This window comes from Anomaloglossus baeobatrachus, chromosome 4 (genome assembly GCF_048569485.1).
Source record: "Anomaloglossus baeobatrachus isolate aAnoBae1 chromosome 4, aAnoBae1.hap1, whole genome shotgun sequence".
In the NCBI taxonomy this organism is placed as follows: domain Eukaryota; kingdom Metazoa; phylum Chordata; class Amphibia; order Anura; family Aromobatidae; genus Anomaloglossus; species Anomaloglossus baeobatrachus.
The window spans coordinates 449015391-449042816 of NC_134356.1; the positions used below are offsets into that span (position 1 = coordinate 449015391).

The following is a 27426-nucleotide window of genomic DNA, read 5'->3' on the forward strand; positions in this document are numbered from 1 at the left end:
ACACTAGCAGGACACAATATGGACTCATGGCTGCAAAATAATATAAGGATTGTCATTTGTGCACTATTACATACCATGATACAGTTGGGGAGGTCATGCCAAATTGTTAAAAATTCTGGGAAAATTTGCATTAAAAAATACCAAAAACCCATTTCTTGACTTACTATATTATACTTTTTAGACATTTTCTATGCCTTGTCTGTCTGGCAAAGGGTGGTAACCTTGTTAGAGAAACCATGACTTAAAAGCAACACTTTGTGCCAAAATTTCAGTGCAAGTTTCTAGCACAAATTAATGGATCGCATATGACGAGCTGATATTTCGTAAGAATGCTTGTTGCCAACAATTGGCCCTTATAAACAGGTTGGTGCTCGCCCACCAAATGAACAAATTGCTTGGTTATCAGGTGATTTGATATTTCATACCAGCAAAAAAATAAAAAAATAAATCATCATTATTGCAATGCCGCCTGTAAACAGATGTGCTGCCGATAACATAATATGATCATTTTGTCCCCATCAGTATTTGCCAGCCAGTGTAACTAGGCCAGGAGACGAGCACTAATGGAATTGTAAAGTCACTCCATGCTTGTTAAGATGCATTAAAGACAAATTCCACCAATTTTTTTATTCCCTAAACCTGTCACTGTACAGTGGGGGAAATATGTATTTGATACACTGCCGATTCTGAAAGTTTTCCCACCTACAAAGAATGGAGGGGTCTGCAATTTTTATCATAGGTACACTTAACTGTGACAGACAGAATCCTCCCCACAAAAAAAAAATCCAGAAAAATCACATTGTATGATTTTTAAATAATTAATTTTCATGTTATTGCATGAAATAAGACTTTGACACAATAGAAAAAATAATTTTATATTTGGTACAGAAACCATTGTTTGCTATTATAGAGGTCAGATGTGTTCTGTAGTTCAAGACCAAGTTTCCACACTGCAGCAGGGATTTTGGCCCACTCCTCCATACAGATCTTCTCCAGATCTTTCAGGTTTCTGGGCTGTCACTGCGCAACATTCAGTTTCAGCTCCCTCCAAAGATTTTCTTTTGAGTTCAGCCACTCCAGGACCTTGAAATGCTTCCTACGGAACCACTCCTTAGTTACACTGGCTGTGTGTTTCAGGTCATTGTCATGCTGGAAGACCCAGCCATGACCCATCTTCAATGCTCTTACTGAGGGAAGAGGTTTGTTTGCCAAAATCTCCCGATACATAACCCCATCCATCCTCCCTTCAATACGGTGAAGTCGTCCTGTCCTTTTTGCAGACAAGCACCCCCAAAGAATGAGGCTTCCACCCCCCCATTTATCACGGTTGGGATGGTGTTTTTGGGGTTGTACTCCTCCTTCCTCCAAACACGGCGAGTGGAGTTGATACCAAAAAGTTCTATTTTGGTCTCATCTTATCACATAACCGTCTCCCATTCCTCCTGGATCATCCAGATGATCATTGGCAAACTTCAAACGGGCCTAGACATGTGCTGGCATGTCTTGCCCTGCAGGATTTTAATCCATGACGACGTAGTATGTTACTAATGGTAATCTTTGAGACTGTGGTCCCACATCTTTTTAGGTCATTGATCACGACCCACCGGGTAATTCTGGGCCGATTCCTGACCTCTCTCAGAATTATCCTTATTTCACAAGGCGAGATCTTGCATGGAGCCCCAGATCGCGTAAGATTGACAGTCATCTTGTGTTTCTTCTAATTGCCCCAACAGTTGTTACCTTTTCACCAAGCTGCTTGTCTATTGTCCTGTAGCCCATCCCAGCCTTCTGCAGGTCTACAACTTTGACCCTAGTGCCCTTAGACAGCTCTTTGGTCTTGGCCATGGTGAAGAGTTTGGAGTGTGATTGTGTGGACAGGTGTCTTTTATACACGTAACGAGTTCAAATACCGTAGATGCAATTAATACAGGTAATAAGTGCAGAGTTTGAGGGCTTCTTAAAGAAAAAAAATAACAGGTCTGTGAGAGCCAGAATTCTTGCTGGTTGGTAGATTATCAAATATGTATTTCATGCAATAAAAGTACAAATTAAATTTAAAAATCGTACAATGTGATTTTCGCAAAACATTTGGGGGGGGGGGGATTCTGTCTGTCAGTTGAGGTGTACCTACAATAAAAATTACAGACTTCTCCATTCTTTGTAAGTTAGAAAACTTGCGAAATTGGCAGTACATTAAATTCTTATTTGGCCCACTGTATATATTTAGACACGTTTATTGAATAAAAAACAAAACAAAAAAAACAACAATCTGTGGGAAAGCTTCTTCAATGGGCCGAAATTAACATCTAAATCTGCCATAAGCCAACTAATAAGCAGTTATGTAAACTTAGACATGACAGTATAATGATGCACTAAAATGATCAAACAGCATGAGCTACTAAGCTTTTCTAGTCACAGTTTGCACTAATAATTAGACTGCATTGAGAAATATGCCACATTATATGTATAACATGATAATGGATGTGAACAGGATAAAAATAATAAAGGGACTAAAACATATTGAAAAACAACCTCAAAATGCAAAATGTGAAAATAAATAAAAATAAAATATGAGATCTCCTAAAACTCGCAGTACACAAGCAAGCTGCACCAAATATATACTCTGCATAGTCTACACTGTGGGAAAAAAGGAGTCAGGATAAATTCAGTACAGATCGTTATTGATGTGCACAACAGTGTAGTAACACAATAAAACAACAATGCATAGGCCAAACTGACAACCGACAAAGGCATTCTAGAACAATGTCCAACTCACAGCAGCACATCGCATACTGACCTAGCAGCTTGCTCAGGTAACTACAGATCTTAGCATCCTGATGTGTGAACACTGGCTATGTAAAATTGTGGTGGAGTATTATATTGTATGGATGTCTTACTCGCACTGCCTTGCTCTGAATGCTTAATGGATTACATTCCGATTGGGTGACATCACTCCCTCCAGGGCACTCCGAGTGCGTGTATGCAAGCAGATCTATACAAACATGGAATCAATCTCCACCCTGCCCATGACATATATAGACGCACCCATCACTTCTGGGGTTAACGCTTGCCAGACACTGAAAATCTGAGCAATGAAATTAGTTATTAGAATAAGGGCAAGGGACGGACTGCTTATTAGTAATCACTGAAGAGAAGAAGCATTTAGGCCTCGACTCCTGTGTATAACAGACCATCATGAAGAATTATTATCCATATCATCACATCTATAATGGAGTTTGCACTTTACTTGCTCATAATGCACACAGGCATATTCTCTGTAGTACCAGTATTTATAAGTCAACAAATAATAAAATCAATATGGAACAGAAAGGTTTGCTAAGATTTTGAAAGAAAAATAAAACACAGAAAACGCGCCTCAAAACTAGAAATAAAATACTCGCATAAGAACACAACAAGGTAGTTAATGTAGAATGGGAAATAAAGTATCTGCAAGTTGGCTCAGCAAGTAAAAACACATACATTATACACACACACACACACACACACACACACACACACACACTAGCTGTAGTACCCAGTGTTGCCCTCTCCCCCTCTCTCTTTGTCTCTCTCCCACTCTGCCTCACTCACCACCGGAATCATATTAACTGACACATTGCCTTCTTATACTAAGAATGTCCTTCACTGCCAATGGCAACCGATCAGAGCTCATATTAAAAAGGGAACCTGTCAGCAGAAATTTCGCACTAAACCTAAAAGATTCCCCCTCTGCAGCTCCTGGGCTGCATTCTAGAAAGGTTCCTGTTGCTGTTGTGCCCCCTTTGAGACCTAAATAAATACTTTATAAAGTCTTACCTTTTTGTATGCAAAACCTTTTTTTATAGTCACGGGGGCGGGCTGTCTTGCGTCCGTTATTCTCCCAGAATGAGAAGCGCGGGCACGAGATTATGGGCGGGTACTTGCTGATGACAATCACAGTGCTTCCCATAATCTCACGCCTGCGCAATCACGTCACCAGCGGTCACACTGTGCACAGTGCTCAGTCCTGCGAGAGTGGCACTGGGCATGCGCGAGGACCTCTGAAGCACTGGGAGGCGGCCTCAGTATGGAAATGAGTGATGGGGGACGGTGTAAAGCAGCAGGAGGGAGAATAACGGACACAAGACAGCCCGCCCCCGTGACTATAAAAAAAGATTTGCATACAAAAAGGTAAGACTTTATAAAGTGTTTATTTAGGTCTCAAAGGGGGCACAATAGAAACATGAACCTTTCTAGAATGCAGCCCAGGAGGTGCAGAGGGGGACTCTTTTAGGTTTAGTGCGAAATTTCTGCTGACAGGTTCCCTTTAATGACCTGTAGTAAAACAGAAGCAGAGCCGTGATTGACAGCCATAGGCCACCTGATAAACATCCAGACTAACTGTTAAAATAGCCAATATATTAACTCACACATCCAAACAGTAAGTAACCATTTTTGGGGCAAATAACTAAAGTGCAGGGTTAAAATTTCCCCTCAAAACATAGTCTATGACATTCCCTGAGTCAAATGAGGTGGCTGAACAAATTGTTATGATTGCAAATGCGATGGTGCGGATTCCTTTGGCGAACATAGACACAGCTTTATATACGGTATTAAATATATCATTTATTTGTTTTATTTGTAATAGGAGATCAAAGAGAAGGTATAAGTCTTCCCTGAGTGGCTCAGGAACTGCACCAATCCCTTTCCTCTCATTGTTGTTCTCTGTTTGGCTGTAAGACAACTGGCTGCAGCAGAAGTCTCCTGCTGTGCCTAATCTGCAGTAAAATAAAAGATACCGAAAACTCACACATTAGACTAGCTATACACATTAGATGCTTTGGAAGACATCCATCCTAGCCAACCCCATCATACATAAGAGCATTTACTAGATGGAGCCCTCCTGTGTTGTCTATGAAAAAAGCACCTCCTTATCTTAGGTATAATAATGCGACCGGCAGTCTATAATCGGACATGCGTGATAGATATCTCTTTCTACAATTTGGTCATTGCTCCCATACACATGAGATCTACAGGTTCAACTGACATTAGGGGGAGGCCTTTGTTTAAAGGGGTTGTCCACTACTAGAACAACCCCTTCTGATTGCATATTTACCCCAGGTAAAGGAAGAAAGCCTATACTCACCTCCTGTACCAGTGGTGTTCCAGCGGTGTCCAGTTTCATTGTGTCGGGGCTCATGTGGGATTGTGACATCATGCAAGCTCCACGTGCAATCAGCTCTGGCTTCTGCATCCCCGCCTTCAGACTAAACAAGTTAATCCACAGGAAGTGAGCTCTGCAGTTGCACTCACTTCCTGTTGATAGCTCGTTCGTTTGGTCAGAAGCCGGCGAGAAGGAAGTCAGCGCTGATTGGACGGTGGAGCTTGCATGATGTCACAGCCTCACGTGAGCCTGGGCACTGCTGAAACCATGCTGGCCATGGAGGCAAGTATAGACCTTATTATTTTATCTGGGGGAAACACGTGGAATCAGAAGGGGTTGTCTTAGTAGTGGACAACCCCTTTACAAGGGGGACCGGGCTTCAGTCCGCCACAGATGAAGATGGAACAGATCAGGAGATAAACTTTTTTACTCCCTGCAGAATTCCCACTAGACTGACTACAGGATCATACAGAAAATGTTGCAAATAGTGGCGGCACCCACATTACTTTTCTTATTTACTCTATCTCTAGATTCAGTATTCCTTTAAGTACTTTAGTGAATTAAAAGCCTGTTGCTGACGATTATTGCTTTTGTTAAAGTAAGGTTGCTTTCACTATGGGCATATGACATGCATTATAACCAATAGTTTGTTAACCCACAGCAAATATCCACTCGCTAGAAATACACAATAAAGCTCTGATTTATTTTTGCTCTTAACACAGCAGCATATTCACCAGTATAAACACCCACTTTTTCTATATCAAATTTCATTTTTTTAAAGTTAACAGTTAATATCTTGCAACTTCCCTTCTTCCCTTTTCATATTCAGTGTCCTTGGAGTGCACATGGAAGGGATGAAGAGATGGTCTCCGTTATCAAAAGAGGTTCAGCAGGAAACACAATCCAAGTCCAAGTCACAAGCTGTCATACATCTTTAGCGTTTTCTCCAGCTCCTGACTCACCCTCCTATAAAACATAATCTGTTCCTTTAAATAATGCTGGATAGCCATTTTAAAGTCTAGGAGTCTCCTCTGATGGAAATGGTTAATCTCTGCCTGCAAAGCAAAGCCTACAACACGACACCTTTTCCGCATGCCATCAGCTTCCTCTTGCTCCATCTTCCCTTCATCACTCATGCGCTGGCTGTCCTTTACCTTTGCAAATGCTCCTGAAGGAAAGTTTAATAACAGCAAAAAGTTAGATATAAGGCTCAATCTCATTTTCTGAAACAATAAAATAAAAAATATTATATCACATGAAACTCGTTGCTTGTTAAAGTGATGGCTGATGCACGATGGATCAGTTACGAGAGCTGCGGTGTGGAACCACAAAAGTCTGGATCTCTTCACCAGAATGTCGTAGGTTTTGCTAGGAACTCATTTCCACCCAGACCAATCAATAGTAAAGAAGAGTGTTCATATTTACTTTCATCATGCAGCCATGATTGTGAGGGGGTTGATTAATTGTACTCTCTACTGTCCATACTCTACATTATAGTTGGCTGCACACACTCCTATTTACACAAGATGATGGGCTGCCAACCACCAATCATTTTATGGCCTCACTCACAGAAGCATATGAACTGGACAAGCACAAAGCGGGAAAATCTCAGATAATCAGATCACAGTTGTAGGACACTCGGTCACGCTTGCAGCAGGGTTTGAGCCAAGTGTCATTAGCATATCACAGCTGATGCTATACGCAAGTGTAACCCTGGTCTAAAGCTTACATAAAGCTAGCCCAAAAAAATTCACAAAAACTTGTGGCTTAATTTACGTCAGAAACGTTACTCCAATCTCGGACTGGAGTAAGATTACTGGAGGAGGTGCACGCTTAGTAATGAATTAGGGGCATCTTACACCAGCACTGCCTTCATTAAGACTTTTAAGGCCAACACCAGTGTTAATGAATCGTTTCATTATATGGTAATATGCATATACCTCCATGGATCACAACATCCAGCATATCAGGAGTTCTAAAAAGTGATCACACGTACCATTTCAGTCACAAGTAAAAGTAAAACTAAAACAAAAATAAGTGTCCAAAAAGTGGAGGATATCTGCAGTGATTTATATCAGGTTCTTCACCAGGTTCTTCAGAAACCTTTAGCTGCCCCTAATACTGCTTTAATTGAGACAAGCAGATAAAAAGATAAATCACATGTCATTTTTCTTCCAAGTAAAGCCAGGACTACAGAGGTTGCGCAGCCAAAGTATGCTATGTGCTGTTGCTACTTTATATCGCAGCCTCATTTAGGTGAATGGGGTCATATAGCAACCATAAGAGTACTATGACCACAAAAGGCAAGTCACAAAAAAGCCAACTGGATTGGACTCTTGTTGTGATGCCACCCTATTTACCTGTATTTTGCTGCCACGTAGCGGTGGCACATGGCGATCTTTGGCCGTGCAAGCAGTGTCAGTTCCTTTGAACAGCTTATCGGAGGAGGTGCGGAGAGTTGAGCCCCCAGCAATTTGACATTGGTATCCAACTCAAAGTAGAAGTCATCAAAAAGAAAAAAATCTTTTCAACTATATTTAGCGCAGAGGAAAGTATAGCCTAGACCAGACCTGGGCAAGGGGCGGCCCGCGGGCCACATCCGGCCCGCCTACTCTCTGTGACCGGCCCGCCTGGTTCAGGGCGTCCTTGCTGACCGGTCACTGATGAGGGCAATCTGACCTGTTGTCCGGAGCTCCAGGCTCCGGGAGGCGCGTGGTCAGATTGCCCTCATCACAGGGAACAGAGGACAGATCTTGACGCGCCGCACAGTGCAGCAGCGGAACGCAGGAATCTCTCCTCTGTTCCCTGCCCGACACTTTTCTCTGTGACACACGCGCGCCCTGATATCGTCAGTACGGCGCGCGTGTGTCATTTGAAAAGTTCCCGCCCGGCAGGAGAAGAAGCTGCGGAGGCGGGGGCTGGTACGGAGAGAGGCAGCGGCGGGGGCTCCTAAGAAAACAGCATCGGCGCAGCCTGGCCATGTGAAGGAGAAGCTGCTCAGCGGGGGGGCTCATACGGAGGTGCCTGAGGACGGGGACGATAAGAAGAGAGGTGAGTGGTTACTTCTAGTAACCTGCGGGGACAATGGGGGCGGGGGGGGGAGGGGGGGTGTAGTGGTGTAGTTTTATAGGTGTCTAGTGGTGTAGTATAATACAGGTGTATATATAGGTGTGTAATATAATTCAACACCCCTATGTACACCTGTATTATACTACACCACTACACCCCTATATACACACCTGTATTATACTACACCTCTATATACACCTGTATTATACTACACCCCTATATACACCTGTATTATACTACACCCCTATATACACCTGTATTATACTACACCACTACACCCCTATATACACACCTGTATTATACTACACCACTAAACCCCTATATGCACCTGTATTATGCTACACCCCTATATACACCTGTATAATACAGGTGTATATGGGGTGTAGTATAATACAGGTGTATATAGGGGTGTAGTGGTGTGGTGTAGTATATTACAGGTGTATATAGGGGTGTAGTGGTGTAGTATAATACAGGTGTATATGGGGTGTAGTGGTGTAGTATAATACAGGTGTATATAGGGGTGTAGTGGTGTGGTGTAGTATATTACAGGTGTATATAGGGGTGTAGTGGTGTAGTATAATACAGGTGTATATAGGGGTGTAGTATAATACAGGTGTATATATGGGTGTAGTGGCGTAGTATATTACAGGTGTATATGGGGTGTAGTGGTGTAGTATAATACATTGTGTATATAGGGGTGTAGTGGTGTAGTATAATACAGGTGTATTTAGGGGTGTAGTATAATACAGGTGTATATGGGGTATAGTGGTGTAGTATAATACAGGTGTATATAGGAGTGTAGTATAATACAGGTGTAGTATATAGGAGTGTAGTATAATACAGGTGTATAAAGGGGTGTAGTATAATACAGGTGTAGTATATAGGAGCGTAGTATAATACAGGTGTATAAAGGGGTGTAGTATAATACAAGTGAAGTATATAGGGGTGTAGTGGTGTCGTTTATCACAGGTGTAGTATAATACAAGTGTAGTATATAGGGGTGTAGTGATGTAGGTTATCACAGGTGTAGTATATAGTGATGTGCTGCAGTTTATTACAGGTGTAGTATATAGTGATGTAGTATATTACAGGTGTATATAGGGGTGTAGTGATGTAGTATATAGTGGTATAGTATATAGAGGTGTTTATTACAGGAGTAGTGTATAGTGATGTAGTATATTACAGGTGTATATAGTGGTATAGTATATAGAGGTGTAGTTTATTACAGGTGCAGTGTATAGTGATGTATATTACAGGTGTAGTATGTGGTGGGTGTAGTGATGTAGTATATAGGGATTGTGTGTGTATATATAAACATATAATATATATATATATATATATATATATATATATATATATATATATATATATATATATATATATATATATATATATATATAATGTAGAACCGAGTTAATTATATTAGTCCGGCCCTCTAAAACCATCCCAATTTCTCATGCGGCCCCATGGGAAATTTAATTGCCCACCCCTGGCCTAGACAAATGGTGGGAACAGATAGGAAAGGGACCCTGTGCAAGAACAATATATGGGTCCTTTGCAGTCCAAGAGCTCATCATAATATAAAATTTGAACAGGTTGAAAGTGGAAATGGGCCCCTAACCTCTTGGCCCGTGTAGCTGCAAAGGTTGTACCAATAGTATGCCCGCCCATGACCTAGACATTTTATGTCCTGCGTGCATCCTATGACAATCTGAGGAGTCTACGAGTGCTACCTCCTAATACTCCCCATAGATTTATATCTTCTAGACATGGCTGTACTGACTATACGCTTTAATTAGGTCATAACACCCCCCCATCCCTTTCTTGTAGGCCATACAACCACTCTGATATTTTGAGAGGATTATCACGCCTCAACAAGAATACACAGAAGAGCTAAAGGGAGAGAGACAAGAGAAATGACCCAAACCGAAACAGGTTCCGCACACAGAAGCGAGCGCTACCTCAGAGACTAACAAATCATGGAACACTAATGTAGGAATCTTCACTGTAGGCAAAGAATGCTAAATATAGTGGTGTGTGGAAGGCGTGCATATATCGGATATTCTCCCTGTCCTAATTCAGCCTGGATGTAGAATTTGTGCATCATCTTTCAGCATTACATGAGATCTAATAATCTAAAGTTACCCTAAGGTAGATTTAGCACTAATTTTAGCATAAAAACATAAGAATGGAGTCCTAGCAAACCCAATACTGAAGAACTTACAATATCTGTAAAAAAAAAAAAAAAGTGGATGGAACTTTAGAGTCAGAGTACAAATTAGTTATCTAGAGTTAGGCTATGTGCGCACGTTGCGTTCTGTCCCTGCAGAAATTTCTGCAGCAATTTGAACAGCACATGTGCGCTTCAAATCGCTGCAGAAACAGTCCGTAATGAAAAAAAGACAGAGCGCAGGCCAATAGTAAACTACAATGGCGGTTCAGGAAAACCCTATGTAGCCAAATGGCTGATACAAAGAGGGGATCCTGTTGATAAATAGCACACTGCAGACCCAAATAGTGCTGGTGTCCAAGGAAAAACACCCTATTCAATGGTTCCTCCTGAGGAACCCACTTCTGGGAGAAACGCGTTGAGGCTTGAAATTACCATTCTGTTCACATCAATGAGATATGTTTTTGATTTTTCCTCCCTACTGTCCACCCGACACACCAATTTGTTTGTTGCACTTATCTTAGGCACTGCACCTTTTTTCCGGCAGGGACTTCAGGAGCAGCAGGGAAAGTCGTCGCGGAGTGGGGGCGCCATATTGCATTTTTAGGGTGCCACCCCCGCTGTAAGGCAGTGCACAGATAGGTGCAGCCATTGAGGGCTAGCAATCTATCCTGTGCACTTTTAGTAATCACGGTGTGGTTTTAAGTGATTTAATAAAGTATTTAAGTTTTATAGGGACAGTCTATGTGCATGTATATTGTTAATCCCTAGCCGTTATTACATATACGAGTCTTCATTGCAATATACTAGATGACATTTAGTTCCTAACACCTCCCTGTTGGACATCTAAAGCAATTTAGAAATATAGTCAGCATTTCCCAAGATTATTAAAAGATTTATTCTCATCTTAGCAAGTTATCAACGATCTTCTGGATAGGAGATAATTTACTCATCACTGGTAGTGGTGATTACTTATTAAGCAATAGCTCTTTAAAAAGGGAATCTGTCAACAAGCTGTTGTTGCCCTATCTGAGAACAGCATATTAGTACTAAGGACAGAGACCCGGGTTGCAGCAATGTGTCACTTACTGGGCTGGTAAAATCATTGTTATATTTGCTGCAGATCTACCAGATCTCTGAATGCTGAGCTCTATATAAACCCCCCAAACCACCAATTTGCAGTTTTCTATGTATACTTCGCATAGGCAGAAAGTTGCCAGCCTGTGGTGGGGATGGACAGGTGTCATGAATATCGAGAATCACTTTGCTACAGATTTGCTAGTCCTCTCAGTGATAATTTACTGCCAACAACAGAAATTTTTAATCAAAACTACAGCAAGCAGCCCAGTGTATGACAGCCCTGGGATCATGGTCTCAGCCACTATATGATGCTAGTTTCAAATGAGGCAACAAGAACCCGGTTACAATGTCCCTTTAACTGCAAGCTCCATTTCCTTACCTTTTTGTAGGTGAATGATGTCTGGAAAGTTGGAAAGCAATCCTTGATACAAAGACAGGGTATCAAGAAATCTAAACTGATCATTTTTGGGTTGTTCGGCAAACATTTCTCCAACTATCTCATATGTGCGCCCAGTATGAGAAATTGCGCCAATCAGTGGCTCAGATCCATAAGGTGGGTCTAGTTGGAAGGAATGGCTTAGATTCTGCAGGGCGCCACCAAGCTTCTGAAACTCCTTACGGAAGCCTCCCAAGTGTTTACGTGCTAGTTCAGACACTACGCTGCTTAACTGGAGAACACTCTCATCCATCTTTTTTGAGAAGGCTTTAAAAGTATCCACACGTTCTTCTACATCTTGGAGATCCTGATGTTCAGTAGGTATCTGTAAGGTCAGCAGAAAACTGGCACCAACCATTTCATCCCTCTCCGTGCGTCTTTTCCCAGCTTTCCATTGTTTTTCATCACGGCAGGTTAGGAAATGCTGAAAACCATCAAACTGAGAAAGCACTGGATGACTCGTCATATGATCCATCCACAGAACCAATCTACGCTTACGCTTTTGGATAAAATCTTCTTCAAAGCGCCCCGTGGCCTGCTTCTCTGGCAAGTGGGGGACAGAGATGACAGTAAATTTGTGCAGGAGGCGGTTGTACAACCAGTCAAAGTGCTTATACCGTCTGTAAACTGGAGAGTTGGTATGACCCGGAGTCAGCCTTAGGAAAAAAAAAAAAAAAAAATAATATTTTTTATTAACTTTAAAACAAAAGAAAAAAAAAAAATCTTAGCATTTGCTTATATTTATATCATTATTTTCTTTGATCTATTTAGACAGAGAGATATCTTTATTTCTCAGTTAAAAACTGTAATATGAAACAAAATAGGGTTAACCATTTCAACCCTACTCTTCACTAATCTGTGTCTGACAGTGGGACACCTGCCTGCAGCAGGAACCTCCTCCCAATGGCCTGTCTGCAATAGGAGAAGATATTACTAGACCCTCTCCTTTTCCAAAAGCCTGAGCTCGCCAGCCAAAAGTGTAAAAAAAAATAAAGAAATTAAATATCAGTAGCAAATTGCCAATGTTCTCTGCAAGATTTGTACTGTCTGTTTTTAGGCTGAATTCACACATCTGTTATATAAGGTCCATGCTGCAACTGCAATACCCTGAACGAGCAATGATCTACTAACCTGAACTGATTACATCATATATTCTTATGCGTCTTGTCTTGTTAAAGAGGTTGTCCACTAATAGGACATTCCTTTCTTACTCTGAGTGTTTTCCGCAGTTAAAATGAAAACACTCATCTCCGATGCCCATGCTGTTCCAGCAGTGTCTGCGTTCACTCTCCCGGGGTTCACGTGAGGTTTTTAGGTAATGCGAGCCCTGCACCCCATAAGCGCTGGCTTCACTTTCCACACCTCTGAATGTATCAAACATTAATGGGAAGTGAGCGGCCAGTACCAGCTCTGACTTTCTCTTGATGTGTCCAAAGGCAAGCAGAGTGAAGCCGGCGCCGATTGGGCACAGGGCTCGTGTGACTTAACCTTACATGAGCCCCGGGAGAGAGAGTCCAGACACTGCTGGAACAGAATAGGCACAGAAGGGGAGTATAAGGGCTAGGACACATGACAAGTAAAACGGGCCAAATGGAATGTGATAAATCCAATCCGTATTCAGTTGCACCCATACAAGTCTATGGGTGCAAGTGAAACATCGCACTTCACTCAGATGACACCAGAGTTGAGTGTGATAATCGCATCAGCTGATAATGGAATAGATGGGGAGATTGGTCCCTCCCTCTCCTCCGCAGCTGTGCTCCGATCAGAGTGGATTACAGTATAATGACACTCGGCTCATACTCGCAGCAGAGCGGGAGACGGGGTCATTAGCATAATGCATCTGATGCTCTTGCATTGGATGCCATATGCTTGTGTGTCCCCAGCCTTAGTGTTTTTATTTTAATGGGGGCAAACACTCAGATTAAGAAGGGGGATGTCCTATTAGTAGACAAGAGACACGGGGTGAGCAGGGTATGGAAGTGGCAGCACATGAGATGGAAATAAGTGAAAGATAGAAGCTGTGATATGGTCGAATGTAAACAGAAGCACGCTGGATACGACCCCAATCAGGCCTCATACCCAGCCTATTACTAGGAGATAATTTCCTATAAAACAGGAAAATCTGAAAAATGGTTACGTCATAGGTGTCCATAACCTTCGTGTGTTTCTTTAAAATAGAAAACAATGGCACAATTTTTCTCCAAAGGACCAGAAATTAAATGTAACTCGTCACTCAATCGAAGGGTGGCTAAATGTATTTCTTTGCACTCTTTGCTACCAAATGCAATGCTGAAGCTAACCGAAGGCCATTGTTTGTGACACTCCTACACACTTCAGCCTGACATGAAGGCTTCTCCTAATAAAAGCTCTGCAAACCACAATATCATAATGTTTCATTGCTTATAAATACACAACACAAACCAAAAGTGAATCAGTCGACAAATACTGGGCATTGCTTAACAAATACAGATATATACAGTGCGTTGTGCAAACATGGATTTAGGCAGTTTTCCTTCAGTACACACAGAACTGAACATTGCCCCATACAACATACTTTTTACTTGCAGAAGAAGAATAGCTGACGCTTTTCAACCCTAAATGGTCTCTCACCTGTAAGAGATGTAACTCTTAATCCCCTTAAACTTTGTCTGCTTTGTAGGCTCCTCCACAGAACAAATGAAAGCGTTTGGATTTGGCTTCCACAGTGGCCCCTTTGGTCCCATCTCAATTACATAGGTTTCAGACACTCTGCCAAATTGGGGAACATCTCCAAGTATAAAGGCTTCCACACCTGACCTTACAAAGCTGGAGAATCGGTTCAGATTTCGACCCACCACACTACCTCTTTTCCCACTGGCTATGCTATCCTGACGTTCTAGCTGAGGCCGTGGCCTGTGGGCATATTCAGGCCTTGGGTAATAATGGTGTTGTGTCTGACTATGTGGAACCCCATTTGAGCCACTGGGTTCTTCAGCCACAGACTGTCCATCATCCCAATCATCCCACTCATCATCATCTTCTTCATCATCATCATAGCTCCCATGATGAGTAGCGTCTGTGTAGCTCGTGTGGTGTGTTGGGTAGTCTACTTGGACTGAACCAGAACGGGGTGCTTGTATAATCTCCACGTATGATGCAGGAAAAAGTCCTGTTTGACCACGGCTGTTTGTACCCTGAAGCCATCCATCCAAAGAAACATCACTCAACAATTGAAGCTCTTCATGCTCTCGGATATCGATTTCTTCCTTGTTTTCACTTTGAAAGTTATACAGCGCCCGAGCTTTAAACGCCATGATGAGGAAAATCAAAGGAAAGTGCTGCAACATGAAAAGAAAACATTTTAGGAAATATTCCATGAACAGCCGAATCACGTAAACATCTGTATCTTAGTTTCTCAAACTGCATATATGTAATTATTATGAATCATAAAAGAGTATATCTAGAACAAAACCTTTATTCACAAAACCAATGTCTACACTGAATACTGTGTATAAATAAATATGAGCTACATAAACCATAAAATAGGATATGAAAATAATAGATTTGTTGGGTCTGACTCTTGGTATGCCACCAATAAGCTGTGCAAAGAAGCCAGTGGGCTCCAGACATCACTGCAGACCTTTCTAGGTATTGTAGCTTACTCCAATGGAAGTGAAAGGGACATGATGCTTAAACAGTGGCAGCGCTACAGTAAAAGCAGCCTTGCCCATTTTCTTAATTAAAGGGAACCTGTCATCAGAAATTTAGCTATAAACCTAAAAGTTCCCCCCTCTGCAGCTCCTGGGCTGCATTCTAGGAAGCTTCCTATAGTTTTTGTGGCCCCTTTTATTCCAAAATAAATACTTTACAAACTTGTACCTTTTCGTATGCAAATTTCTTGGGGGGCGGGCTGCCTGATGTACGTTGCTGTCCTCCTGCCGATTTACGCCGCCCCCGAACGCTGAATTTCAAACCTCAGGACGCCGCCCCTGGGCGCCCGTGGTCCCGCGCATACGCTGTGCTACTGTAGTGGTGCCGTGCACTATGTGCACGTGTGACCGCTAGTGACGCTTTGCACGGGCACGAGGTTATTGGCGGCGCTGTGAGAGTGTCATCAGCAAGTGCCGCCCATATCCTCGTGACCACACTTTCGCCTACTCCTCCAGCGTTCTGCGCAAACGCTCGCTGGCCAGATGACCGGACGTCACCTCCTTCCCATCCTGCTCAGCAGCAGGAAATAGATGGAAGGAGCGGACGGAGCAGTCGGTGCCCGCGCAAAAGCGTCACCAGCGGTCACACGTGCACGCAGTGCACGGCACCGCTACAGTAGCACAGCGCATGCGCGGGACCACGGGCGCCCAGGGGCGGCGTCCTGAGGTTTGAAATTCAGCGTTCGGGGGCAGCGTAAATCGGCAGGAGGACAGCAACGTACATCAGGCAGCCCGCCCCCATGGAAGATTTAAGAAATTTGCATACGAAAAGGGAACTTTTAGGTTTATAGCTACATTTCTGATGACAGGTTCCCTTTAACCAGAAACTCCTTTCTTAGTTTGCATTACTGAACCCGAGGTACAGCCGATCAGAGCTCCACTCAAGCTTATAAACCTGTGGACAAACAAGCTCGTAAACAGCTTAGGTGACTCCGAGAGTTCAGAATGAAACACCCACTAAAGATTGCCAAAGAGGAGTGGAAAATTTGATGGATGAGTGCTCTTTTAAGAAAAATGGATGAATCGGGAAGAAAACCCAATATTAGATTACTGTACTTAAAGGCTAACATTGTCCGAATTGGTCTTTTAACTCTTTCACCAATACATAGAGTAGGTGTCCCAGTTTCTGCAAACCTTTATGCAACACTTGCTTTCCCTACGTTTCTAACTTCTGCACATCTGGATAAAGAATAATAAATTCCAGTGATTCTTTCCATTCATTTGGCGCTTTGAAGGGAACTTGGTGTAGTATTTAAGGAGTTAGCAAAGCAGTTAGATACCTCAACTTGTCGCTATAAAAGAGTAAAGAGTTATTTAATTATTTGTATAAAAAAATTGTTTTATATGTTTACATATGATTCCCCCCCCATTATCAAGATCTCTGCCTGCAGTCTGTGAATTAGAACATGCTTGTTACATCTATAGATTGGAAACCTGGCCAGATCACCATGTGCTCTCCATACAGGTGGAAACCCGATTTGCAAGAGTTTGATTTATGCCGGTTTCACACATCACTTTTTTTCCCCTCGAACATGAAAAACAGTCTGTATTTTTTTTCTCTCAGTGGGCTGGACCCATTTATGGGCCTTATGTCAGTTCTTACAATCTTTCTTGCATCTGTTTTTCTTGTATGAAACAAAATTTCTTAGCTTCTTCTACCCAATAAACAGTACAATATGGACAGAACACAGATGACATCCATGTGCTGTACTTCTTTCAACAAGCTAGTAACTTGCATTGGCAAGTTTGATCAGCAAAACAGCTCAAAAGCAAGACATGACTGTTCAGGGCCGGACTGGGACTGGAAAAGCCGTCCTGGCACATAGACCCCACATACTGTCCTTCTCTGATCACAATCATAAAATGCAACATTGCTAAGGCCAAAGTTTCTTTGTTACACCACCCACCACTCTCCTAAAGGGTTGTTTGGAAATGGGGTGTAAGCAGCAATAAGGACCTTACATCTACACATACCCGTCAGGAAGTGGGCACATTCAGTATTCCTAGGTTACTACACACAACCAAAGTATATATTTTCATATATATATATATATATATATATATATATATATATATATATATATATATTATTTTATTTTTTTCCCCACACACAATCATTGAACCCAGGAGAAGAAATGGTGACAGCAAGTTGACAATTAAGCCATGGCTACATAGAGATTTTGGATGTTTCCCAACAAAGTGGTTATTATAGAAATATTGTAATACTCAAGTATGACTCCTCAATACAGCTACTGGTGAAGTCTCCATAATTCCATACATGCTGTACAGTAGATGCATAGAAGACAAATCAGAAGAACATGCTTAAAGCTACAGTAAATTCACAACAGACATTAGAACCAGATCATCTGGAGCCCTGGCCAATCTGATCTCACCACCCACTGATTCAACGTACCCTACACTCTGAAAAATCCAAGACCCCCATACCATAATGCATGTCAAGCTGAGCTGTACAGGGCACGTGGTCACTCGCTCTGTGGGTCCTGAACTCTAGTCTCACCATACAGTGTTCTGCATCCATGACATTCCACACTACATATATGCAAAGCATTGTTTACAGGGTTTGTCCAGTACTTTAATATTGATGGCCTATCCATAGGATTAATAGCACAACAAGCAGAAAGTCCAGCACCACTGACTCCAACGAGAGCTAATTTTTCAGCAATAGCAACTAGCTGGAAATGAGAAATAGGACCAAAGAATAGGGGGTGCCAACCAAAATAAGTACAGGCAACAAGTTCAAAAAAATCGTCCAAAAGAGAGGGGTACTCACGCAAAGCAAGGGAAAAAAAAAAAACAAACAGTCCTTTATTTCAGATGGACAACGAGAAACAGAGGGAGGATGCGGAAAGCAAGGACGACGGCTGCTATTTCACATGCCCCGTCTGTCTCCTTCCAGGTCTGCCTCCTTCTCCCGTCTGCCTGCCTCCTTCTTTGTCTGTCGCTCTGTCTCTTTCCCAGCTCTGTCTCCCCGTCTCTTTGTGTTTTTTCCTGTCTCCCCGTCTCTTTGTGTTTTTTCCTGTCTGTCTCTTTCCCTGTCTGCCTGTCTCCGTCTGTCTCTTTCCTTGTTTGTCTCTATTTCTCTGTCTCTTTCCCCGTCTGTCTCTGTCAAGGTCTGTGTCTTTCCCCATCTATCTTTGTCTGTCTTTCCAGGTCTGTCTCTGTCTTTCCAGGTCTGTCTCTGTCTTTCCAGGTCTGTCTCTGTCTTTCCAGGTCTGTCTCTGTCTTTCCAGGTCTGTCTCTGTCTTTCCAGGTCTGTCTCTGTCTTTCCAGGTCTGTCTCTGTCTTTCCAGGTCTGTCTCTGTCTTTCCAGGTCTGTCTCTGTCTTTCCAGGTCTGTCTCTGTCTTTCCAGGTCTGTCTCTGTCTTTCCAGGTCTGTCTCTGTCTTTCCAGGTCTGTCTCTGTCTTTCCAGGTCTGTCTCTGTCTTTCCAGGTCTGTCTCTGTCTCCCTCTATCCGTCTCTCTCTCTCTCTCTGTCTCCCTCTATCCATCTCCCCACCGACATCTTATTACCTCACATATAAGCTTCTTATACTGTGAATGTCTTTTGTTCCTATCGCAACCAATCACAGCTCCTACTAATAACCTGTAGTTCCAGGCTCCATTTACTTTAAAGGGGGGCATATTTTTTGGAGAGTAACTGTAAAGAGCGGGGTTAAACTTTCCTATTAAAACACAGTCTACAACGTTCCCTGGGTCACATGAGGGGTCTGTGCAAAATTTCGTGATTGTAAATGCGACGGTGCGGATACACTTTTCGTTTCACTTTTTCCCCATTATGTAGATAGGGGCAAAATTGATTGGTAAATTGGAACGCGCGGGATTAAAATTTCGCCTTACAAAATAGCCTATGACGCTCTCGGAGTCCACACGTGTGAGTGTGCAAACGTTTGTGGCTGTAGCTGCGACAGTGCAGATGCCAATCCCGGACACACACACACACACACACACACACACACACACACATTCAGCTTTATATATTAGATGGGTGAAAAGGGTGATGTAAACTTTAGTTTTTTCCCAATTTTAAAACTTTTTTTCTTTTTACTGTATTTATGTGAACCTGCGGTCGTCTGATAACTTTTGCTATATATCGCAACATGTTGCTGTGTATAGCAAAAGTCATGGTCTCCTATGAAGTCCAGCAAAGAAGCTCCGTAATGATAAGCACAGAGGTCTTCAACAGAATCCCGGCTGTCATAGCAACACATCCGCACCTCGTGATCACAACAGGCACACTGCATCACCGGGCAGAGCTCATGCTAAGAATATGTCTGCGCAGGCGCAAGATTTTGCCCACCTACATGGATGGCGTCTGAGGCATCATGCACATGAATTAGAACAGGAGGAGGGCGAAAGGAGTGACAGGAGGCACAGATTAGGACACCCATCAGACCGGACAATTTACATACTGGGCGGGAGATTTTATAATGGTAATTGTGGTGTCTGAGAGGGGGGTCATTGGGTAACGTGCACCTTTATTGAATGCAGCCGAAGCGCTGTTTTAAAAAGGTGCTAGTTTTCGTTTAGAAGGCCAAAATCTGGTGACAGAATCCCTTTAACAACCTACAATCCGACTGTCATTCCCACCAATCCACTGAAACAGCCCTGACCAAAATTACTAACTACTTACTGCCAAAGCTGGCAACTCTCTATACTCCTCCTTCTAGACCTGTCCTCTGCCTTCAACACCTTCGACCACTCCCTTCTACTACAGATCCTCTCTTCTCTTGGCATCAACCTACTCTTCTCCATCAATACTTTTGGGGTGGGACAGTTTATAAAGTCCCATGCCTTCCAGTACCACCTATATGCTGATGACACAAATTTCTCTGGCCCAGACATCACCTCTCTGCTGTCCAGATTCCCAGAGTATCCACCAGCCATGTCCTCCTCCTCCTCTCGCTTCCTCAATCTCAATGTGGACAAAAACAAACTAATCATCTTTCCTCCATCTCACCTAAGTCCCCTACCTGATCGATCCATCACATTAGGGGTGCACTTACATCTACGTAGATTAAAAAAAAAAAAAAAAAAATCACCCAGATTCTCAGCCAGAAAGTTGGAGCGTGTCATGTGTTATTTTTCTCACCTCCTCTAGGCGAGAAAACCCCCCCACACTCACATAGCACTCACATGACATACGGATGCGAAGATGACTTTTGTAAACTTTTCTGGCTGAGAATCTGGGTGATTTTATATACGCAGATGTGAACACACCCTAAATGACATCACAACCAACCCTGTACCAGAAGTCCACGGTCTCAGAGTAACCCTTGACAAAAATATTTACAAAATCCATCCTTTCCTCAATTGTTGAATCAACTAAAATGCTTGTGCGTGCACTCATCATCTCCTATCTCGACTATTGCAATATCCTACTCGGTGGCCTTTCTGCTAACACTCTCTGAGCTCTCTGCTGCCTGACTAATCCACCTCACTACTACTCTGCATGACCCTTCACTGGCTCAAAGATCCCCAATGTATCCAGTACAAACAACAAACATTGATAATAATAATAATAATAATAATAATAATAATAATAATAATAATTTTATTCATCTATATAGCGCTATTAATTCCACAGTGCTTTACATACTTTGGCACACTGTCCCCATTGGGGCTCACAATCTAAGGTCCCTATCTGTATGTCTTTGGCATGTGGGAGGAAACCAGAGTACCCGGACGAAACCCATGCAAACACGGGGAGAACATACAAACTCCTTGCAGATGGTGTCCTTGGTGGGATTTGAACCCAAGACTGCACTGCTAACCACTGAGCCACCGTGCCGCCCCTACAAAGCCATCCATAATTTCTCTGCTAAATATACAGTCATGGCTGAACGTGTGGCAACCTTATAATTGTTCCAGAAAATGAAGTATTTCTCCAAGAAAATTATTGCAATTACACGTTTATTTCCTCTGTGTGTATTGGAGCAACACACGCACAAAAAAGGCAAATTGGACATAATTTCACACTAAACCCAAAATGGGCCAGACAAAATTGTGGCATCTTTCCTAAATTGTGAGCAAACAACTTTGTTTCAAGCATGTAATGCTTTCATAAACTCACATGTGGCAAGTAACAGGTGTGGGCAATATCAAAAATCACACCTGACACCAGATAAAATAGGGAGAAGTTGACTCAATCTTTGCAGTGTGTGTGTACGCGCACGTGCCACACTATGCATGGAGAACAGAGAGAGGAGAAGAGAACAATTTGAGGACTTGAAAACCAAAGATTGTTGATATTTTTCAACAATTTAAGATTGCAATCCATCTCCAGAGATCTTGACGTTCCTTTGTCCATGGTGTGCATTATAAATCAAGAAATTTACAACCCATGGCACTGTAGCTAATTTCTCTGGACGAGTATGCAACAGAGGATAGACCAGATGGTGGGTAAGAAGCCACAATCAAGTTCCAAAGATATTCAAGCTGTCATGCAGGCTCAGAGTGCATCAGTGTCAGAGCAAACTATCCGTCAGTATTTAAGTAAAATTAAACTCCAAAAGCACATAATTCTACTGTTTACCGAAAACAAAATGAGGCCTACAAAGAAAAGAACACAGTACCTACAGTCAAATATGGTGGAGGTTCAAAAATATTTTGGGGTTATTTTGTGGTCTCTGGAACTGGGTGCCTTGACTGTGTGCAAGACATCATTAAATCTTAAGATTACCAAAGGATTCTGGGTCACAATATAGTGCCCAGTGTCAGAAAGCTGGGTTTGCGTCATAGGTCATGTGTCTTCCAGCAGGACAATAACTCCAAACTTTCTTCAAGAAGCACCCAGAAATAGATGGAAACAAAGAGATGGAGAGTTTTGAAGTAACCAGCAATGAATCCAGATCTAAATCTCATTGAACACCTGGGGAGAGATCTTAAAATTGCTGTTGGGAGAAGGCACCTTCAGATGAGAGAGACCTGGAGCAGTTTGCAAAAGAAAAATGGTCATAAATTAAAGTTGAGAGGTGTAAGAAGCTTGTTGATGGTTATACGAAGTGATTTAATTCAGTTAGTTATTCCAACCGAATGTGTAACCAAATGTTAAGTTGAGGGTGCCAACAATTTTCTCAGGCCCATTTTTGGAATGGTGTGTGAAATTATGTGTAATTTGCTCCCCCCCCCTCTGTTGGTTTGTGTTGTTCCAATACACACAAAAGAAGTAAAACACGTTTATGACAAAATGTGTATAACTGCAAGAATTTTCTGGGAGAATTTCAAGGGTACCAACACTTTCAGCCATGACTATCTCCGTACTAATCTCCCGATATCTTCCCATATGTAGTCTCCTGCCAAGACCTCCTCCTCTCTTCCACACTTGTACGTTCCTCACACAATAGCCTCAAAGACGTCTCACGAGTATACCCCATCTGAAATTCTGTGTCCCAACATGTCTGATTATCCATCACATTTGGAACTTTCAGGCAGAACTTGAAAACCCAGCTCTTCAATAAAGCTTATAGACTCCATTGACTGTGCTGCCACCTCACCACCAGTGGTCAGCTACCGTAACACCCCAACTTACTGTATTTCCCCATTATCCTAAAGACTGTTAGGCCGGAAGGACAGGGCCATCTCCCCTCTGTACCAGTCTGTCATTGTTAGTTTGCTCACTGTAATGTATCTCTGTTGGTGCTCTAAAAAGAAATCATTTAAAAAGGGGATGCTCTGAATATTAAAATACGATCGATGATCCATAAAAAAAAAAAAAAAAAAAAAGTGTTCGAAACCTGTTAAATCCCCCACTGCCGTAATGATGTATTGTGTACACACGACCAGCCAATTATTAGCCTTGGTGCGGTGACCACTGAGGCCAGCGTTTGGCTGCAGCAGTCACATGCATCAATATGCAGTTATTGTTGCTGATCAGTAAATAAAAGATCGCCAAGGAACACATCCGAGGTGAAGGATTCATCAAGTAATGCTTACTTTATCATATTGTATTTCTGTGTCTTGACCCTTTTTGTTATCCCGGATAACCCCTTTCAGGTATACTCAATTTTGCAACAGCGTCCTACATCTATGGGTGTGTAGGGTTGCCAGCTGCTGGCCTCAGGCACACTCAGAACTAATGTCCTATGTATAGAAGGCTTGGCTGCATATTTGCAAAGAGTAATTTTAAAGGAGCAAGTCTTGAGGTTTCTGGTGTAGGAGTTATACATGTTACATCATGCAGGACAGTCGTGGTTCCTACAGCTTGCATGTGCAACTGTCAGAAGGCTATTGATTGGAATGTCCTTTTTGCCTTCATTTTAATAAAATTGCACAGAGGTGATTATATACAGCATAAAGAACCATAGAAGGGTACTCGGAGAGGCTGTTTTTAAATAAAACAAATTTTATTAAAGAAATTTGGGGTCAGGCTCTGTTCACATGGCCAGCAATCATCCGATAGAACGCATCCAGCAGCAATCCGTGGGTCAAACAGTTGTAAAAAGTTGTGCAAAAACTTTATGTCTGTTTTGAAATAATTGATTTTAGCTGGATCAGTTTTTGTTTTTATTTATTTTTTAACATGGGGGACTATGGACAACAGATCCGTTAACAGATTGCTATTTATCTTCCATTTGAAACTGATCCAGTAAGAAAAAATAAAAAGGAACCTTTACGAATGAAAGAAAAACAAACGGCTAAATGGCAATTAACGAATCAGTTTTCCATAGACTCACATGTTAAAAAAATTTAAAAAAATGGACCCCTGCAAAGATCAAATTTTTTCAAAACAAAAAAAAAAATAAAAATTGTGTTTGCGCAACTTTTTTCCCAATGGATTGCTGCTGGATCTGTTCTAACGGATGATTACAGGACATGTAAACTCAGAATAACATTGACAAGAAGGTGCATCATCCCAACCCAAAGATAGGCCTAAGGCATCACTCCCACTTGAGTATGGCATCCGATGCGAGAGCATATGCTAATGACCCTCGGCTCAGGCTCTGCTGCGAGTGTGATCTGAGTGTCATGCGACTGTGATCTGATCTTGCGATCTGATCACAGGTGCGGAGAAGAGGGAAAGATGCATTTCTCCATCTTCTCCGCTGCCTGTCTCTGTGTATAATCGGACTGCACTCGGAAGTCATCCGATTGCAGTGCGATGTTTCACACGCACTCAAAGACTTGTATGGGTGCATGTGATGTGAGACTCGCTGCCAAACGCACCATGCTGCAATTCTTTTCTCATGCTGATTCAGCATGAGAAAGAAATCATAGATAGACACTGCCTCATAGTTTAACACTGGTGCAAGTGCAATGTGATGTTTTATCGAATCGCACTCGTCAGCGTAAAACGCAAGTGGAGCCAAGGCCTAATGTACATGGAAGAGCTCAGCACATAGACCTTATATAGCAGCAGCAATTGGTTATAGGGGAGAATACCAGCATAATAGGGCATTTAATGAGGTAGATATAGTATGGGAACATAGCAACCCACGAGCATCATGTTATACAGAATACCAGCGTAATAGGACATTTAATGATGTAGGTATAGTATGGGGCCATAGCGGCCTATGAGCATCACGTTACTAGGGGAGAATACCAGCTTTATAGGACATGTAATGAGGTAGGTGTAGTATGATGCCATAGCGGCCTACGAGCACCAGGTTACAGGGGAGAATACCAGCGTAATAGGTGCAGTATGGGGCCATAGTGATCTACGATCCAGGTTACAGGGGAGCATACCAGCGTAATAGGTGCAGTATGGGGCCATAGCGATCTACGATCCAGGTTACAGGGGAGCATACCAGCGTAATAGGTACAGTATGGGGCCATAGCGACCTACGATCCAGGTTACAGGGCAGAATACCAGCGTAATAGGTGCAGTATGGGGCCATAACGACCTACGATCCAGGTTACAGGGGAGAATGCCAGCGTAATAGGTGCAGTATGGGGCCATAGCGATCTACGATCCAGGTTACAGGGGAGAATACCAGCGTAATAGGTGCAGTATGGGGCCATAGCGACCTACAATCCAGGTTACAGGGGAGAATACCAGCGTAATAGGTGCAGTATGGGGCCATAGCGATCTACGATCCAGGTTACAGGGGAGAATACCAGCGTAATAGGTGCAGTATGGGGCCATAGCGATCTACGATCCAGGTTACAGGGCAGAATACCAGCGTAATAGGTGCAGTATGGGGCCATAGCGATCTACGATCCAGGTTACAGGGGAGAATACCAGCGTAATAGGTGCAGTATGGGGCCATAGCGATCTACGATCCAGGTTACAGGGGAGAATACCAGCGTAATAGGTGCAGTATGGGGCCATAGCGACCTACGAGCACCACATTGTAAATCTGTAAAGCAGCTGTCAGGCTATGGTAAGGTGTAAACAGATGGACTTGTATCCCAGGAAACCTATTCATGTAGCAATCAGTACATTGGCCAAAGTTTCGTTGAGTAAAATGTCACTTTTTTTACTTTGTTTTTCTGATGCTGCAGATTTTTTTACATGTTATAAAAGGAATTACATAAAATAAAACTTTGTGACAAGCTGCAGTATCAAAAATAATAACATGGTTCACAAAATGGCTGTCACTTAGTAGTCTTGATGGGTGCTCCTAGGCCCTAGTACACTTGCATATAAGAACAGTGTTTTCTTTAGGGATATCAGTTAGTATAGGCCTCATGCCACTGCACCTACAAAGTTATAGGGATGCTTGATAACCAACCAAAATGTATACTAGTAATGGTGAAAACCTCCAAGGCTGCAGTGAGACACTGGGCTGCTGGGATATTTATACCTTACTAACCACATGTAAAACATTAGCAAATTCTGAATGCCTAGTCACACAGTAGGGTGTTTTGGAGCCAGCTGCCTTTCTTCTCCCTCTGCCATTTTGTGGTGTAGTTGATCACCTTGTGCATAGTAGTGCAGCAGGTCCTGTGCCCATCATCAGGCCACTGCTTCTTCTGGGGGCTGCACTGTGCCCAGCTTACAGTATATATGCTCAGATGTAGCCATTGTGGGCAGTGTTCTACAACATACACTGTGTTATTTGTAAATAAGTAACTCTAAACCTGTGAAGACCTATTTGTATCTTGTAGGTGTATTGTCAATAGAGGAATGCAGCAGGCACAGGACACATCACCAGGTCTGTCGGTTACACAAACAGGTAGGACGTGAATTTCAGCTCAGATCCCAGGACAAACACAAGCAAACAATGCAGAACTTACCAAGTGTGCCCCGCCTGCAGATCCCGGGACCTCTCTGCCACCATCCAGCACAGCGATAGGCACACATCTATGGCTCCATGGTGAGAACTTCCTCCAAATGCAGAGTATTCCCCCACAGTTCTCGGTCTCTGGCAGATAAGTGTTTACACCCAACAGGACTGAACTTTTGATACAGCTGGAATGTGACCAAGATGTCCAGGAAACAAGCACAATCCACGCAAAAAATAACAAATGTCAAACTTGGTGTGTGATGAGAGCAGTCACAACCTCAGGAATTCAGCCTACAAAAAACCATTTCCGTCTGCAGACGACAACAGCAGGAATCCTATCCGTCCGTATGCAGCCTCACTCATGCCCGGGGCTTGTCACCACAGCACTCTCATCCCTGGAGACACTTGGGAAGTTGGACGAAAAGTGAGTGAAGTCCCCAGAAGATCCTACTGTGCCTGCGAGTCCCAGCAGCAGCCAGAGGAAGTTACCTTCACCCTGGAGGGTGTGACAAAACCAACCCTGCAACCTGGGGGGATGGGAGATCTCTTCCCAGGATAAAGGATCTTTTAGGATCTTGTTAGAGGAGCCATAAGAGCCCTCTCCTCCTTCTTCTTACCCCAGTGCTGTGTCTGGCTCCTCCTCAGCTCAT

General features: G+C 42.7%; 1 protein-coding gene across 1 annotated transcript; it reads right to left on the bottom strand.

Moving 5' to 3' along the window:
- Positions 1-5825: 5825 nt before the first annotated feature.
- On the bottom strand, positions 5826-27426 carry SNX33 (sorting nexin 33). Its single transcript, XM_075345583.1, has 4 exons — positions 26787-27426; positions 14512-15218; positions 11842-12554; positions 5826-6311 (listed from the first exon to the last, which is right to left on the bottom strand). Exons 2-4 carry the CDS (start codon positions 15192-15194, stop codon positions 6058-6060), a joined length of 1650 nt encoding a protein of 549 aa, XP_075201698.1. The 5' UTR covers positions 15195-15218; positions 26787-27426; the 3' UTR covers positions 5826-6057.